Source organism: Branchiostoma belcheri, unplaced genomic scaffold (assembly GCF_001625305.1).
Source record: "Branchiostoma belcheri isolate BF01 breed outbred unplaced genomic scaffold, Haploidv18h27 scaffold144, whole genome shotgun sequence".
NCBI lineage: Eukaryota > Metazoa > Chordata > Leptocardii > Amphioxiformes > Branchiostomatidae > Branchiostoma > Branchiostoma belcheri.
The window spans coordinates 367546-383366 of record NW_017802869.1 but is presented as its reverse complement, the minus strand read 5'-3'; the positions used below and the strand labels follow the sequence as shown (position 1 = coordinate 383366).

At 39.8% G+C, this 15821-nt stretch overlaps 1 protein-coding gene across 1 annotated transcript in view; it reads right to left on the bottom strand.

Moving 5' to 3' along the window:
• Positions 1–2005: 2005 nt before the first annotated feature.
• LOC109464972 (DCC-interacting protein 13-alpha-like) overlaps positions 2006–15821 on the bottom strand; it is a 23580-nt gene continuing 9764 nt past the window's right edge. Inside the window, 17 exon segments of the mRNA XM_019762090.1 lie at positions 2006–4334; positions 5120–5158; positions 5680–5730; positions 6383–6476; positions 7044–7093; positions 7358–7394; positions 7646–7754; positions 9997–10062; positions 10683–10702; positions 12034–12133; positions 12136–12218; positions 12721–12950; positions 13584–13640; positions 13876–13921; positions 14186–14289; positions 14752–14833; positions 15309–15416. Of these exon segments, the coding sequence (XP_019617649.1) occupies positions 4221–4334; positions 5120–5158; positions 5680–5730; positions 6383–6476; positions 7044–7093; positions 7358–7394; positions 7646–7754; positions 9997–10062; positions 10683–10702; positions 12034–12133; positions 12136–12218; positions 12721–12950; positions 13584–13640; positions 13876–13921; positions 14186–14289; positions 14752–14833; positions 15309–15416 (1390 nt within the window). The 3' untranslated portion in view covers positions 2006–4220.

The window sequence follows — 15821 nt, the reverse complement described above, 5'->3', positions numbered from 1 at the left end:
TGAGTGTTCAATGCTTATGTATGTGATGTACTTATATACTAGCTCTATTTATGTTGACTTGTTTGAGAATTGTACATAATGTTTTGATACAGAAGATTGAGAGTAGCTGTCAGCTGTTCACAGTTGGTTCAGAATAAATGATTAAATCTAATTTGGGTGTTTATTTGATTTAAACCAGTCTGCCACGGGGTCAATACACACGTAAATTCTGTCTCACTCTTTTAATCGCCCCCCCCCCCTCCCACACACACACACAAACACACACATAAGGGATGTGAGTTCTTATATTGGGGAGGCTATCCTAATTAATGTTCACTGCAAAAGAAAAGAAAGGTTTCATTTCCAACACTTTTAAACATTTACACAGCAAGTTTAAAATGGGGGTAGGGAATTTTCCCGACCAGCCTCGTAACCCCTGCTTCTCCTATTGGGTCAGTTAGTCCTCACTACTTGTGAGAAATTGGGCTGGTCTCAATCCTGATGTTTCTGACTCAGGGAGAAGAGGTGCTGTTACAGTTCTACTCGGTAACCCGTAACCAGGGTGAGTGGTCATACCATTCAGGTGAAACCATTCAGGTGGTTAACCAACCTTGAAGTGGCCTAATGGCCGTGTTACCTGGCGACCACTAAGTAAAAAAAGAAAAAAAATTGCAACCACCACCACGTCACAGAAGAGGTGGATAGCTCATTCCTTGATAAGTACAATTTCTTGTAGTCATCCATGAGACCTGACAACAGATACCACAGTCATACATGTAAAGCTTGGCACATCAACCTTGTATACTGGAGCTGGATGCCTGGAATAGTGTTCAGATCATTTCCAACTCAAGAAAAGGATTAATCATGCCAAGTAATGAATAACAGATACATGCATTGTACACTGTATGTTGATCAAGTCACACAAACAACCATTATAAGTCCTTTTCAGTCAAATTTTATATATTCTTGTTTCCCTTTCACAAAATACAGCTCCCACGTTTGTTACCTTAATATGCAACCCCAACACCTTGTTTCAAATGTAAAGCTCAAAACCTCAAATTCACTTAATATATAATATTATATAACCATACCCATTACCCAAACTTCTGTACAATGCATTCTTACCAAAACACCCTTAATTCCTCGCTTACACACACATAATTTTCAGCATATTATACAAAAAGTTGGTCTTGCTCTAAATACCTTCACCAATCTGCTCCCTTCACACAATTCTCCCTTAGAGGTGGCAATTTCTATAAAGCCTCAACTTATTAATTATTTCAGGTGCAAAAAATTCTTCAAAAATTACCATATTCAAACATCAACATGTACATTTTACTGTAGTAGTCTCAAAGGCAAACAAACATGATTAAAATATACAATTTTTAAGAACTATTTTACCTTAGGAACTCAGTTCACGTTTCTTCTTCAAGAGTTCAAGACAGGATAAAATATATCTATAATTAATATGCAATACTTACTCAACGAACTGTTTTTTGGCATATCTTATTACTTGGATGTCAAACCTAGCCTGGATGCCATCCGATTTGTACCAGCTACCCCGAAATTTTTTTTTCGGGGTAGCCGTTACAAATCGGATGGCACCTAGGCTAGTCAAACCTTCATCGATGTGTAATAGTTATTACTCCAAAAGTGTCTGTAGTAAAGACCCTCCCACAACCTTCTGGAATACAACTGTTACAATGTTTCACCCAGTCTCATATAACCATGTAGAATACATGTAAATCACATTGTTCATCTTGGCTATGATACAGCAAAGTTCTGGAAAGGATAGGCGAAACTTTGGAAAGTTTTCCTTCATACATTTGTATATGAGTCAAACTTACATAATAATTATAACTGTGTTTGTCTAAGTATGCAACTGATACAAACACTACTGTTTTATCCTTATTGTAACACTTACTTTCAACTGTCGTATCTATATTCAAATCTTAAGTTTTTTCTGATGAGTAGAAACACTCAAGACATGAAAATTTTGAAATATACATGTATAGTGACTGTCCTAAAAACCAAAGTTTACTCAGTTAACTAACTACAGACAAACCATTGGCAAATTTAAAGCCTTTACATCTAATAATAGTATATATTAAGCACCTTGTGTACAAGAGACCTACATGTATTTCAATTATACTGTGCTGTAGTAACTTGTTTCTTCATCAAGCCTCTTAATTACAAATATACCTGCAGTCTTCTTATGGCTTTTATACAGTGCATCTACAGGCAAATAACTGTTAGTTTCATCCTCCAAAATTACCACCTGAATAAGACATTTTAAAACAGTTCTACATACATGTCTGTCATTCAGAGAAATCAACAGAACACAATTTTATCACCAAACACATTTAACTATTTTTGCTGGATCAACTTTTCAGTACATGAAACATCAAACTGATTCAGCTGCGCCCTCTATATACACATGATGGTACTGCACCAACAATCCCAGTCAAAACCTAAGATACAGATTTTGGTTCAACTCCCTGACTAGCAAAGGACAGACAAAAAACTGCCTGAAAATCACACATCTTTCTGCAGGATCTTATTTTTGTACCTAAGCATAGCAATTATTGAACATTTATGGCAATACCTATTATTAGATAACCAGGTAATGCAGGGTTCAAAAATTCATGATTTATTTTATATGAAAGTCAATCATTGAAAATCTAGCTATACAATGGTTTATTATTTGTTCCAAACTCTTTGCAGCTCAAAGGCTGAATTGCGAGTTCTCATACATGTACATATACAAAATGCTTATAAACCTGCATTTCCCCTCTGGTCTCTCAGTCATTGACGAAAAGCTAGTGGATACTAGCTGAAACGTCTGACGTTTTCAAAAATCATATCCAGTTGCTGGAGTAACTGCTTTTTGGCGTATGTACATATCCAAATTTCTAATTTCAAAATTGGGACCAAAAGTTTCAGCATGCATATTCTTCAGTATGAGGCAGCCCACAAGCCCCATTGTGACTTTAAGCTAAGCTTCGGACTCGCGATGGTCCCAATCCAAGTTTCTGAAAAACGAAACGTGTGACTGAGATTTGGTAACAATTCCCGAACCCCAATATAGATGTGGCATAGGCTGAGATCCATGCATTTGGTTAGTCTCGATCCTACTGATTCTTGTTGATATGTTAGTTGTCATGGTGGTAGTTAGAATTATTATGTCGAATGTTGAAAATTATTATTGCAAAGCAAATTATTGTCTGATGGTTAGTGGCAGGGATGTGATCTTTGCAATGAACAATGCATTGTGGTTAAACAAGCTGGAATTTAACTTAAAAACTGAAGCATGTGCTAGGTGATTGGGCAGGATGGAAGTAGTTGTGATTTGGTGTTATGAAGGATATTATGGTTACAGCTTATGCCACATATATGTTGGGGAGGAGGGTCTGTACAACCTGATAATTTGAAAATGGTGAATAAATGGTACCATGGGTAACACTAACCCAAACTTGTGCAGCAGCAGCAAAAAGAGTTGCATTTGAAGTGTCATTTTGATTTGGCACTACTGAAGAGCTTTTGAAGAATGCAATTGCCTTTAACTGCTCAAAAGCAAACTAACACCTACACCGGTACCACTGATGCAAAAAGCAAGAAATCCTTAATGCACTGTGTAAAAAGTCAGCCCCACAAAACACATCCAGCCTGCGAGCAGTCACTGTTGCATCCAGAATCATGCTCAGGCACAGCTCTGGATTGTCCACACATATACAGAAACATGCCTATGTGCCAGATCTGAACCATAACCCATTTGGACACAGCGCTAGACAGGCACGGTTCTGGATACCACAGTCAGCATCACCCAGCCAACTGCAAACCTGTCTACAAACTACCAGCCACCCAAACATGCAGCGCACAGCAGCAACCATGAACAGTCTGGAGCTTTGGATTGTTACACAGTGCGAGTTGGAACAAAAATCACCTAAAATCAACATTGTCTCCTGCAGTAACTCAACATTAACAGTTTTCCTGTACACTGAAAGCGGTGAGAACAGTGCAGGTACTGCTGCAAGAACCTACATTGTACATGAGACTGCTGGTAACAGTGCAGGTACTGCTGTTGGTACCTACACTATTATGTACATGAGACTGCCAAGAATAGTGCAGGTACCTAGATGAGACTGCTGTTGACTGCTGAGAATAGTGCAGTTTGCAGTGGGTTGTACTGCTGTTGGTACCTACGAGACAGCCAAAAATAGTGCAGGTACTGCTGTTGGTACCTACATGAGACTGCTGGTGGAGGTGGTACCAGTACCGTTGGTCATCTGGGAGGAACCACTGGACGGGGATGAAGGGGGGGTTGCAGATGTTGCCATCATGTTCTCCAGGATGCTCTGAAAAGTGGGAAAATGGGATGATATTCATTCATGTATTTAAGCAGCTAAAGTGAAGAATGATGTCAAAATGGCAATTTGAAAGCTAATTTTTTATTCAGAAGTTGAAAACTGTAGCATGCTTAGCCACCAACCTTTAATCTCAGGTACAGCCCATAAGAACAACTTTACAATCTAACCACCACTACCCTGCTACACCCAGCCACTAACAACAGAAAGATGTGTAAGAGCTATTGTATCCAGAACCGTGCCTATCTAGCCCTATGCCTGAGCACTGTTCTGGACAGTCCCCATGTATCCAACAATGTAGATTTGCCTCAGGCATGGTTCTGGATATGTGTGGGCTTATCCAGAACAGTGTGCCTGGATACATCATGGTTCTGGATACATCATGGTTCTGGATACATCATGGTTCTGGATACATCATGGTTCTGGATACATCATGGTTCTGGATAAAGCATGGTTCTGGATAAAGCATGGTTCTGGATACATCATGGTTCTGGATAAAGCATGGTTCTGGATAAAGCACGGTTCTGGATACATCATGGTTCTGGATAAAGCATGGTTCTGGATAAAGCATGGTTCTGGATACATCATGGTTCTGGATAAAGCATGGTTCTGGATAAAGCATGGTTCTGGATACATCATGGTTCTGGATAAAGCATGGTTCTGGATAAAGCATGGTTCTGGATACATCATGGTTCTGGATAAAGCATGGTTCTGGATAAAGCACGGTTCTGGATAAAGCACGGTTCTGGATAAAGCAAGATCACCGCAACACTTACATTTTCTATCTCCTTCTGCTTCTCAGCGGAGGCTTCCTCCTACAGAAGAAGGAATGACCACTAAATACAAGCCTGTGCAGCACCATGCATTAGTGCCCACACTATGCAATACCATGCATTATAATGTAGTTCCCACACTGTGCAACACCATGCAGCAAGCCACTCCACAACCATTGCTATCCTGTATACTCTCCAAGCAGAGGTTTGGGTTTTGGCTTATTTTTGGCATGTTTTTAAGCTGTTTTATCGGGCTTTCTTTTTAGCACTGGTACAGGTATCTTTTTTTAAGCAAAACATGCCAAAAATAAGTCAAAACTCAAACCTATGCTTGGAGAGTATGACAGGATAGCAATGGCTGTGGAGAGTGTCCTGTAAGGCTGCTGCGTTTTATAGAAACATATAATCTAGCATTGCCAAAGTTTCTCCAGCAAACTGTGAAAGATCACCAGCATATGTTTCATGCATTGCTATAGAATTAGAAACAAAAATTGACTAGATAATAAGTGGTATATAAGAAATAGTCAGGTGTTAAGAGAATGTCCCCAGGGATACGGCCGTACCTGCTTCTGTTTGAGAACGTTCTGTGTGGCGTCAGCAACTGCCTGGCAGATCTGGAAATAAGAAGTTTCTTTCTTTAATCAAATTCAAATCAAATCAAATTTTTATTCGGTAAGGCTCTCGCGGGCAAATACCCGAATTTCGTCCTTATACTCAGTACATAGATCATTAAAAACAATGATTTGTGACACTCTTCATTGTACACATGAAACAACATAGGCAAACACATTATTAAGACGTATTCTAAGACGATTGCACAATTAAAATCTATGCACAATATGCAGTTATCACGTAGGATTTAGCTAGGTACTATATACATATAACACTACTGCTGAATTGTCATTGCAGCAGAAATACACAGGGGAGCACCAGGCAGCAGATTTAGCTGATACTGTGCTTCACACAGTATAAAGTATAAAATACAACACTAAGTAAAAAATTTATACTGATTGTTGCTTCAATGTGGTAGATTATATTGCAGAAAGGGACACATTTTAATGTCTTGTAAAGTTTTTTTGCAAATTCGTGTCCATGGGCTAATTGCAAGTGAACAAGTTAAAATCTACACAAAGTAAGTGAGTATACATGGAGACAAACAATGAGGATTACAGTCTAATAATGTTGCTTGTCTATATAGTAAGGTTCTATTATATCATTTGTCACATTTTAATATCACTGACAGTACATCACACTATGACCTCTCACCTCTGTCCCTGGAGAATTCGCTTCAAATACATGGCAGGTGAACTTCGACCTTTCACCTTCCACCTTGGGTCCTCTTGCAATGAACCCAAACAGTCTGGAAACCACAAACAACACAAGATATTAATCAAAAGTTCAAACCTGTATCATAATGATTTCTACCATCACAGATAGAGCTGTGTACCTAAACAAATTTTAGGTACAGGTACAGGTACAGGTACACAGGTTTAGGTACAGGTAGGAACTCCTTCAATAACAAAAAAAACATAAATAAACTTGATAGTTAAGGTTTATTCTTTGTTTATGGCGAATGCTCAGATAAAATATAGGCTATATATATGTTTTTGTTTTCATGAACACACTGTCCTTACACAGGGACCCATTGTTAACCAGCTATTTACACATTTGAGGTCACAAATAGGCATAAAATTGGTGTGAAATTGTTTAGGTACAGTACCGGTACTGAGGGATTAGGTATTTTGGACCTGTACCTTATCAATTTTACCGGTACAGTATCGGTACTGCGTACCGGTACACAGCTCTAATCACAGATGAACTTTCAAGCTAAAAACTACTTTTTACCATCAATACATTGGAATTCCAACAGTAGGTTAACATTAAAGCTAGCACAGCTGATCATGAGGCTACATGTATCTGTTCCTACCTTGTGTTCTCCTTGTGTGCTGCACACATAGAAATATTCTCCAGACCAAACTGAAAAACAACAACAACAAAAAAAAAACGATAAGGAAAAATCACATCATATAAACAGACAATATACAGTCATACAGTAAGGGTAGAAGTTACCCTACCATGATGAAATGACAACTCTACTATATAAACTGTCGAACAAAGCTGACTTTATAGATCTATTTTTTAACACAAATAATATCTGTAAATTTTAGCAATGATCAAAATGGCATTAACTGACATATATAGGACAATTATCCATGGCTGGCAGCCTACGTAAGCCCTTACCTCCATCATGACTACATTGTTGGCCTGCTCCACCAGTCTGGAAACAACAAACAAAAACTCATCAAACTCACATGACAAGAACTGATCTAGTCCAATTCAACACAGCAGCAGTTTAAACATAATCACATGTACATGTATGCAAGCCATAACAACAATCATTTACCAAAAAGAAAATAAATTGTAAAATAATTTCATTCATGTACATACATTTAAAGCCCAAAGTCTACCCTACAATTTAAGAAAATGACTTCTGAACCAGTGGTAGATTACAGCAAATACATGTCCCACCTGAGTGAGTCGTTATTGATGATAATCTGTAGTTCCTGTGTCCTGAAGATACTGTGTATGGCCCTCGCTGCCATGATCTGCCGCATGGCTGCAAATATCAGCTCTGATCCTGCAGGAATGTAATGTAAATGTAAACGATAGTTTAATAGTCTTCGGAGGTGTTTTATAGTATTTATGATAGTATGCTGCAATTTAGCCTTAGGGCTACGGTTTTGTACTTTTAGTGTGTGATGTATTTGATTTAATAAACCAGTTCATCTCATCTCAGGAAACACAACACAGGATTTACAAGTAAGGCAACAGGCAAGAAGCATCAATAGTGAAACACTCAACACAAATTTCCAGCAAAAAGCTGGGTCAAATTTTCTGTCAGTGAAAATCTAGCAATGTTATATCAATTGTATTAAATCTCTCCTTGGTGCTGAACTGCCTTCAAGTCAGCAATTCTGTACTTCCAAACCTATAATTGTTCATGCACATTCAATCAATCAACAAATCTATTCTACTGCATACACTGCAAGCGTAAGTGCATTTGGCTTTGGGGGGAATCTCTTAGCCTGGCTCAGTTCATATCTCACTAACCGTCGTCAGAGGGTGGTGGTTGAAGGTTGCCATTCTCATTGGCTTCCAGTAACATCTGGTGTTCCCCAGGGTTCCATTCTGGGGCCCTTTCTTTTTCTTTTATACATAAACGACTTGCCCTGTACAGTTGAATACTCCTCCGTTGCTCTTTTTGCAGATGACTCCAAATGCTTTCGGGAAATTTGTAACATGAATGATTGTTCCAAGTTGCAGGACGATGTCACAGCCATGTGCAATTGGAGTTTAAAATGGAAGATGTCGTTTCACCCTTCCAAATGCAAGCTGTTACGTTTGACCCGTTCTAAGAGGCCAGTCCTGTATACATATTGTGTTTTTGATTCCATTGTATCGTCTGTTGACAGCATGAATGATTTAGGGGTTATTGTACAGCCAGACTTACAGTGGGACAGCCACATAGTGAAAATGGTTGCCAAGACGAATTCCATGATTGGCTTCATCAAACGGACTGTTGGTTTCAATGCTAACACTGATGTTAAGAAAGCTCTATACACCACACTGGTCAGAAGCATTCTTGACTATTGCTCCCCATTGTGGTCGCCACATTCTCGTAAATTTATGTCTCTAATTGAAGGGGTTCAACGCCGGGCAACCATATTCATTCTGGGCCCTCAGGCTAGTCACCTTACCTACAAGGAAAGGCTAGCAACAACAGGGCTGTTGCCACTTACATGTAGGCGTGAGGTATGCGATATAATGTTATTTGTCAAATCAAGAGCAATCATAGAGAAATATATCACACTTCCCACCAGACCCACGAGGAGTCTTAGGTCGTACATGCTTACACCTGTCAGATCTAAGACGTCAGCGTTCAGTCACTCCTACATTCCCAGACTTGTAACTATCTGGAATAAGTTAGGTTCTGACCTTCGTGGTACTGGTGTGCGAGCCGCTCATCAGTCTGATATCATAGCATTTAAACATAAACTGGCAAAAGTAGCCTACAACAGATTCAACACTCAATACAGTCTTGATCTGCCATGTACCTGGACCACTTCGTGTGGATGTAGCTCTTGTATTGCCTCAAGACCTCACTAGATATCGTTCCGATATGGTCATCTCTTCCATTCATTGTTGTTACCTTGATTATGTTTATATGATATTTTGTGCCCTACTTGTATTATAGATTGTTGACTGTGTAATGTACATTCTTGTTGTTTTTGTATGTGGGAGGGCAACTAGCAAAGGTGCTTCGCACCTGTTTTGCCCTCCCTTTCACTTTGTGAAAAATCTAAATAAACAAATAAACAAATAAACAAAAAAGTGCAACAATGTGTACCAACATCCCTGTCCTTGGTGCTGAAATGATTTCAAGTCAGTAATTCTATACTTCCAAACCTAAAATATTTCTAAAAAAACACATTCAATCAAGCAACAAATCTATTCTGTGGTATATCTGTAAGTGCAACTCTGTGTACTACCATCCCTGTCCTTGGTGCTGAAATGATTTCAAGTCAGTAATTCTATACTTCCAAACCTAAAATACTTCTAAAAAACACATTCAATCAAGCAACAAACCAATTCTACTGCATACACTGCAAGCATAAGTAGTGCATCCCTGTCCTTGGTGCTGAACTGTCTTCATGGTGCCTCTACAGGCACATTTGCTTATTTGACAAGGGCAGAATTCAGAACACTGGGTCAGTCTACTGAGGAAGACCAGAGTGACTGGTCAAAAGAGAATTTTTTGTGTTGGATCAAAAGCTTTAACTTTAAACACATGAAATTACAATGTGTGTTTTTTTTCGTACCTCTGTCTGCACCGACTTCCATCGACCCCAGAAATCTTGCAGCAAATGTTCTGGTGAAGGCCGGTCCTGAAACACAGACATCTGTTAAACTTGTGTTACTAGTATCACTATAATACAGGTGAGAGAAGTGTCAGTGGTGATAGGAGCAGGCTTGGTAACTTGTTGGCAATATAATCAGCCACTCCATGTTTGTATCTACTGGATAAATTATGAAGATAATTTCCGGACGTTTCCAGTGACATTCACCTTCACTCTCCTTCAGCATCGCTAATGAACTAACAGAACTCGTTAACACAATATATGTTAAAAAAAAAAAAAACTAGAAAAGAAGAGACATGCAAGATAAGACTAACAAAATTTCAGTTCCAAAGTCCAGAGTGGGCACAGGCCTACATGTAAGCTAAGCTATTCCCTACATATTTCATTAGTAAGAATAGTCTATCCCGATCATGTCCATTCCAAGCAATGACTGTACAAAGACTGGAATGATCAAATTTTGCAGTTTGAGACTGGTGGAGTCTACATGAAACACGTGTAACCGTCCCACTCACCCAGGTCGGTATATAACTCAGACGCAGACTGGTCAAACGGGTTGAACCTCCTGCAAACAACATTAATTAAACAGAAAAAACATCATTGAAGGCAGAGGAAGAGCAGAGACATGCACACTAGACAGGACTACTCACCCGACGGCACTGATGCAAATCTGACAAAGGGTGTGACATGCCTACGGGGGAAGCAGAGAGGAAACAATCAGAAATGTGTCATTGCTAATAAGGTAATTCTGACACCTTAAAGCTGCAACAGGGAAACTGGCAAAGCAATGCGAGAGCCCACAGGCAGGGCTGGTGCAACTACGTACATGTAGCAATGCCAATTTAGACAAAGGAAAATTGTCACAATCATTAGTTTATTGTCCCTACTACTAAGATATGAAGTCTACAACAAGCATGTTCTAACTCTAACAGTTTTCAGAATTTCACTCATGCAGGATTTCATCTCAGCTATAATTTCAATCTCAAACATATGAATAGCCGATATCTAGAAGGATTAATTTCAGTTAAGTGACACTGAATAGCACAGAACAACAGTTACTTCTAGTGTTAGCAGTCACGATCAGTCTCAGCACCACATTACAGACAGTAAGTACAGGTTCACACCGTGTAATAGACAAGAAGATCAGACCACATACCGTGAACACAAGACAGTAGAGATAGCAGACAGAACCGACCAGTCAACACCAGCGAGAGGAAAGTACAGAGTCCCCGTGTAAGCCAGGAGGTACATCACACAGGATAGCAACGTTAGTTACCACTGACACCAAACAGTCGTGATATAATAGTTTTGAAACTTTTAGACTGGATAAGAATTTGATAGATTTTTCAAGTGTTAACACTCTTCTTTAGTGAAATGTTTACATAGGATTTACGGAAGGAGAAACAAGGGGTTCACAAATGTACCAAACAGTCGTGTTTTCAGAGATAAAACACACACATGTAAACAATTTTCGTAAATTTCAGGGACTTCAAATTGCAGTGTTTCTCAGAATGTGATATGAATGAGATACCACTTTCCAATTGTATGCTGCAAGATATTCCAAATGAAGTACAAGACTGGCAAGATTTGACACCAAAGAGACATTCTAAGAAAACATGCATGTAGAGAAGGAAATTTGTGTATGTGTCTGCTCGACAAGTAACTGAATTGCAGGAGTTTGTTTTAAAGATACCACTTTGCCTGAGTGGCTACATTCTGTAAAGTGAAATTTCAAGTTTGACAAAATGTATTTCATCTATTTGGGAAATTCCAACGGGTAATCTATTGGTCAGATTTGCATCAGTGCCAAACTTATACAACAATTCAAATACAAAACAGCTGCACTATAAAGGATTTGGAATCGGAAGTCCAAATACTTAAACAATTGTCAATATAACTGTTCAATCTGGCCAACCTAATATAAAATGTTAAATGTTATGAATTCGAAGGTAAAAAGGGTAAAAAAAAAGACTCAAATAGAACAGTCTGTGGATACAGCACCTTGGAGGTCCGTCTTTCGGCTGTTCCTCCTGCTGGTGCTCCTCCCCCATTGGGATGATCTCAAACTGTATTGGTGTGGCTGCGATCATGTCCAGAGGGAGGGGGTGACTCCAGAGGATGGATCCTTCCCCCCTCCCCCTCCACTGCTGCTGCTGCTACTACCGCTGGTTTTCCTGGACCTGCCCCTGGGTGGGGGTGAGGGGTGGGGAAAAGGAGGTGGGAAAATAAAACTACAGCTGCATATTATCAGGCCAACAAATTCCATCCTAATTTCTGAATTTCTGGATTTACAGCACATGAAGTGGTAGCAATACTATGAAACACATAAAGGCCACATACATGTGTATATGTAGGGACTGTTAGCCATTGCCATTATTGTAGGGCTCAAACACACATTACTGTTTTGTATTCTCACGGTTTAATAGTTTTTGCCATACATTGTACCATGTGCAATCATTGTGCTTTCAAGCTCTATATCCTGGTAACCACCCCATCAAACTCTCTCCTGCCACTTGCTACATATTGTAATCCAACACCACAGGGTGTTTCTTACAGCACCAGTTACCATGGTGGCAGATGTCTGGTCCTGGTCATTGACCTGATTTGCTATTAACTAAAGAAGAAATGCAGAAAAAAAAGGTTTTCTTCTATGAACTTCAACATAATAAAAAATAATAGTACACTTACATCAAATTAATCCCGAATCCCTTCTTCTCCTTGGTCTCCTTAGTCTTGACTGCAGGAGCTTCGGTTTTCGCAGCTGCTGCAGCTGAAGCTGCCGCGGCTGCTGCTGCTGCCTCCACCTTTGCCTCCTGCTCCTGAGCCTGAGCCTCTGCCAGGTCCCCCATGCCGGTAAACGCCTGCTCCTCTGCTACTTCTATGGACTTGTCAACTCCTAGCATCTGGGCCATGGCCTCCTGATAGGGAACAGGTTAACAACAGGTTAGCAATACATGTAGTTAGCAACAGGTTAGCAAAGGTTAGTAACAGGTTAGTAACAGGTTAGTAACAGGTTAGCAATGTCGATGGACTCCTAACATCTGTGCCATGGCCTCCTGTTAATGACAGGTTAACCACAGGTTACCAACAGGATAGGAGAAGGTTATCAACTGTATCTTTGCAAGAGGAGTGAAGGAAGCGGTTTAAATTAGAGCTCACAGACCTACACTGAACAGAGACGGGGGGCGACACAAGTTATCTGGCACGTATGACCCGCTACTACGGTCACGTGTCTCTGACATCACGTTCCAAGAGTAGAAGGATGAAGGAGTCAGCCAAAAATTTGGGGTAAGTCCCAATTTAATTCCAGTGTTGGAAGGAAAGTTTAGTCTTTATTTCATAATGGGATAGCTAAGTTTGTTTGTTTGTTAGAGCTTTGTTTATTCATATTATATTCAAATGAGTCAGGGTGAGGTAAGACAAAATATAACATTCCAGTACTTTATCATTGAACACTGAATCCAATATTAAAGATAATCAAATCGTTTATGCAATGCTTAAGAAGATTGTTTTCTTTGATAAGTGTTGATGTAGGTAAAGAAGTTGTTTACCTGTGGGTTATCCTTGAGGTACAGTCCTTGTGAGATGTTGTGTAGTGTTGAAACCCACTGAAGAAAAAAGGAAAATTATTTCAATACCTGCTTACAGATCAAATATCTCTTGCAAAAAACCTTTAATTAATATTCCATCTTGCATGAAAATCACACGGTAAATGTATGATCAATGACTGTTTGCGTATTTCTTAATTTTTTAATAAAGAATGATTTACAGCTTAAAAACTAACATAATCTTTTACACCACCTTCTAAGTCTGTTTATTTGAAAACTTGGCCTTATATCTTACCTCCTCCTGTTCTGCTTCGCTGTCAGCCTGAAGAACATATTTGGGCCTAGCAGGGGAAAATATGCGACATTAGTAAAGTCAGCACTCGAGCAGGTAACATTGAAAACTGTTTTATGTGGTGTGATGACTACTGCTGCAGTATAATCAGAGCCTGGATACTACTACATGTAATCTTATCACTCTTATGTTTGATTGTGACTGTGCTGTTATATTACCTCTTGTGATCCCTTGGAAATCAGCCCAATTTGTCTGAAGGGATGACCCAAATGTATCCCAGATTGATAGATATTTACTAAATAAAATATCTTACCCTTTTTTCTCGGGTGACTTGATCTGGAAGACAAACCTCCTGTCGTCCACGTCTGTAGATTCTACTGTGGTGTTGTCTAGGTCCATCACTAGGCTGCCTGCAAACTGTACAGGGTAGTAACAAGTTAGTACATCTAGGTACATGGGATACAGTAGGTTCTACTGTGGTGTTGTCTAGGTCCATCACAAGGCTGCCTGCAAACTGCAGTGGTGAAACACAGAAACCTGTCACAAGCTATAGGTAGTCCAAACTGGTCAAGAAGACTCAGGGAACCCACAAAATTTGGTCTAATAGTATGTGTTTTAAAATAGGAGATAGCAGTGGGAAAGTTTAAAAGGCTATCAATGGCTTTTCCAAAGGGCATAAAACTGGGGCCTGCAGGAGATCTGAACCCAGTACCTTTAGATTCTTAGTAAACAAGCCTAACCACAAGACTACATGTACCAATCCACCTTGAATAAGTAGATTTTAATAATAAAAAAGTAAGTCTATTCTGAGCCTACCTGGTTCCTGGCTTGTGACATGAGGTTAGAGTTAGACTGTAGTTAGCGTATACATGTATGTACCTGGTTCCTGGCCTGACTCATGAGGTTCCCTCCTTGTGTGAAGAAGTACATCCTGTCCCACTGGTGCAGCAGGCCATGTCGGCTGGGGAACAATTTTGAACAAATGCAGTGAGACAAGCCTTTGTCCAACATTTTTTCCAGCTCCTCGTGTACAATGTACATGTGTTGACTCTCTCTTTCAGTTCATTTTAGAGATGCTGAAGAAGACTGACGGATGTCACTCAAAACATCTAGAAATTAGTTCCATATTTTATCCAGTGCATGTAGTGGTATAGAGACTGAATTGTCTATGAGTAAGAGGATTTTACACACGCTGTGCAAGCTACATGTAGCTCTTTTTGACAAGCGCAATGAAGAGTGAGAAACAGCTTTGAGTTCATATCCTATCCTAAGGATTGTGACCCCTCCCAGTAGCATGCATGTCTGAATGTCGTAAGAATAAGAAACTTGATGCTTCAGTTATCAGGTCCAATCCTTGCACGTGTGTGAGTAGTATAGGATGTGCTTCTCACCTCCTGATGTTGAGGTGTGTGAGTAGTATAGGATGTGCTGCTCACCTCCTGATGTTGAGGTAGCCTGCCTTCTGGGTGAGAGTTTTGTTGGCTGACCTTACGACCTCCACAGGCTGCTGGGCCTTCTCCACTTCCTCTCCCTCACTCTTCTCTGCAATTGAAATTAAAAATAGAAACTTAAGGCAACATAAATGCAAAGCAAATGCATCTTGTTTACCTTCACATGGTCTAGCCTAACAAACTGCTTCTCTGTTTACTCTTACTCAAACACTTCATATATATGATGACCAGCCCCTCCAACTTGCTACATAATGTAATTCAACATCACAGGGTGTCTGTAACAGCACCAGTGATGACAGCCTTCTGGTCCAGGTCATTAACCTTATTTATTTGCAGAAGAAGAAGAAAGGGAGCAAAAACAAACAACTTGCTGCCATGTCCTGTTGTTTCAAGTTAAATAAAGACCAGCCCTGTGCTACTGACTAAGAAGGACTGACCTTTCCCCTCCTTGTATGTCTCCTCCTGAGTTACAGGTTCAGGTGAGTAGACCCCTCCCCC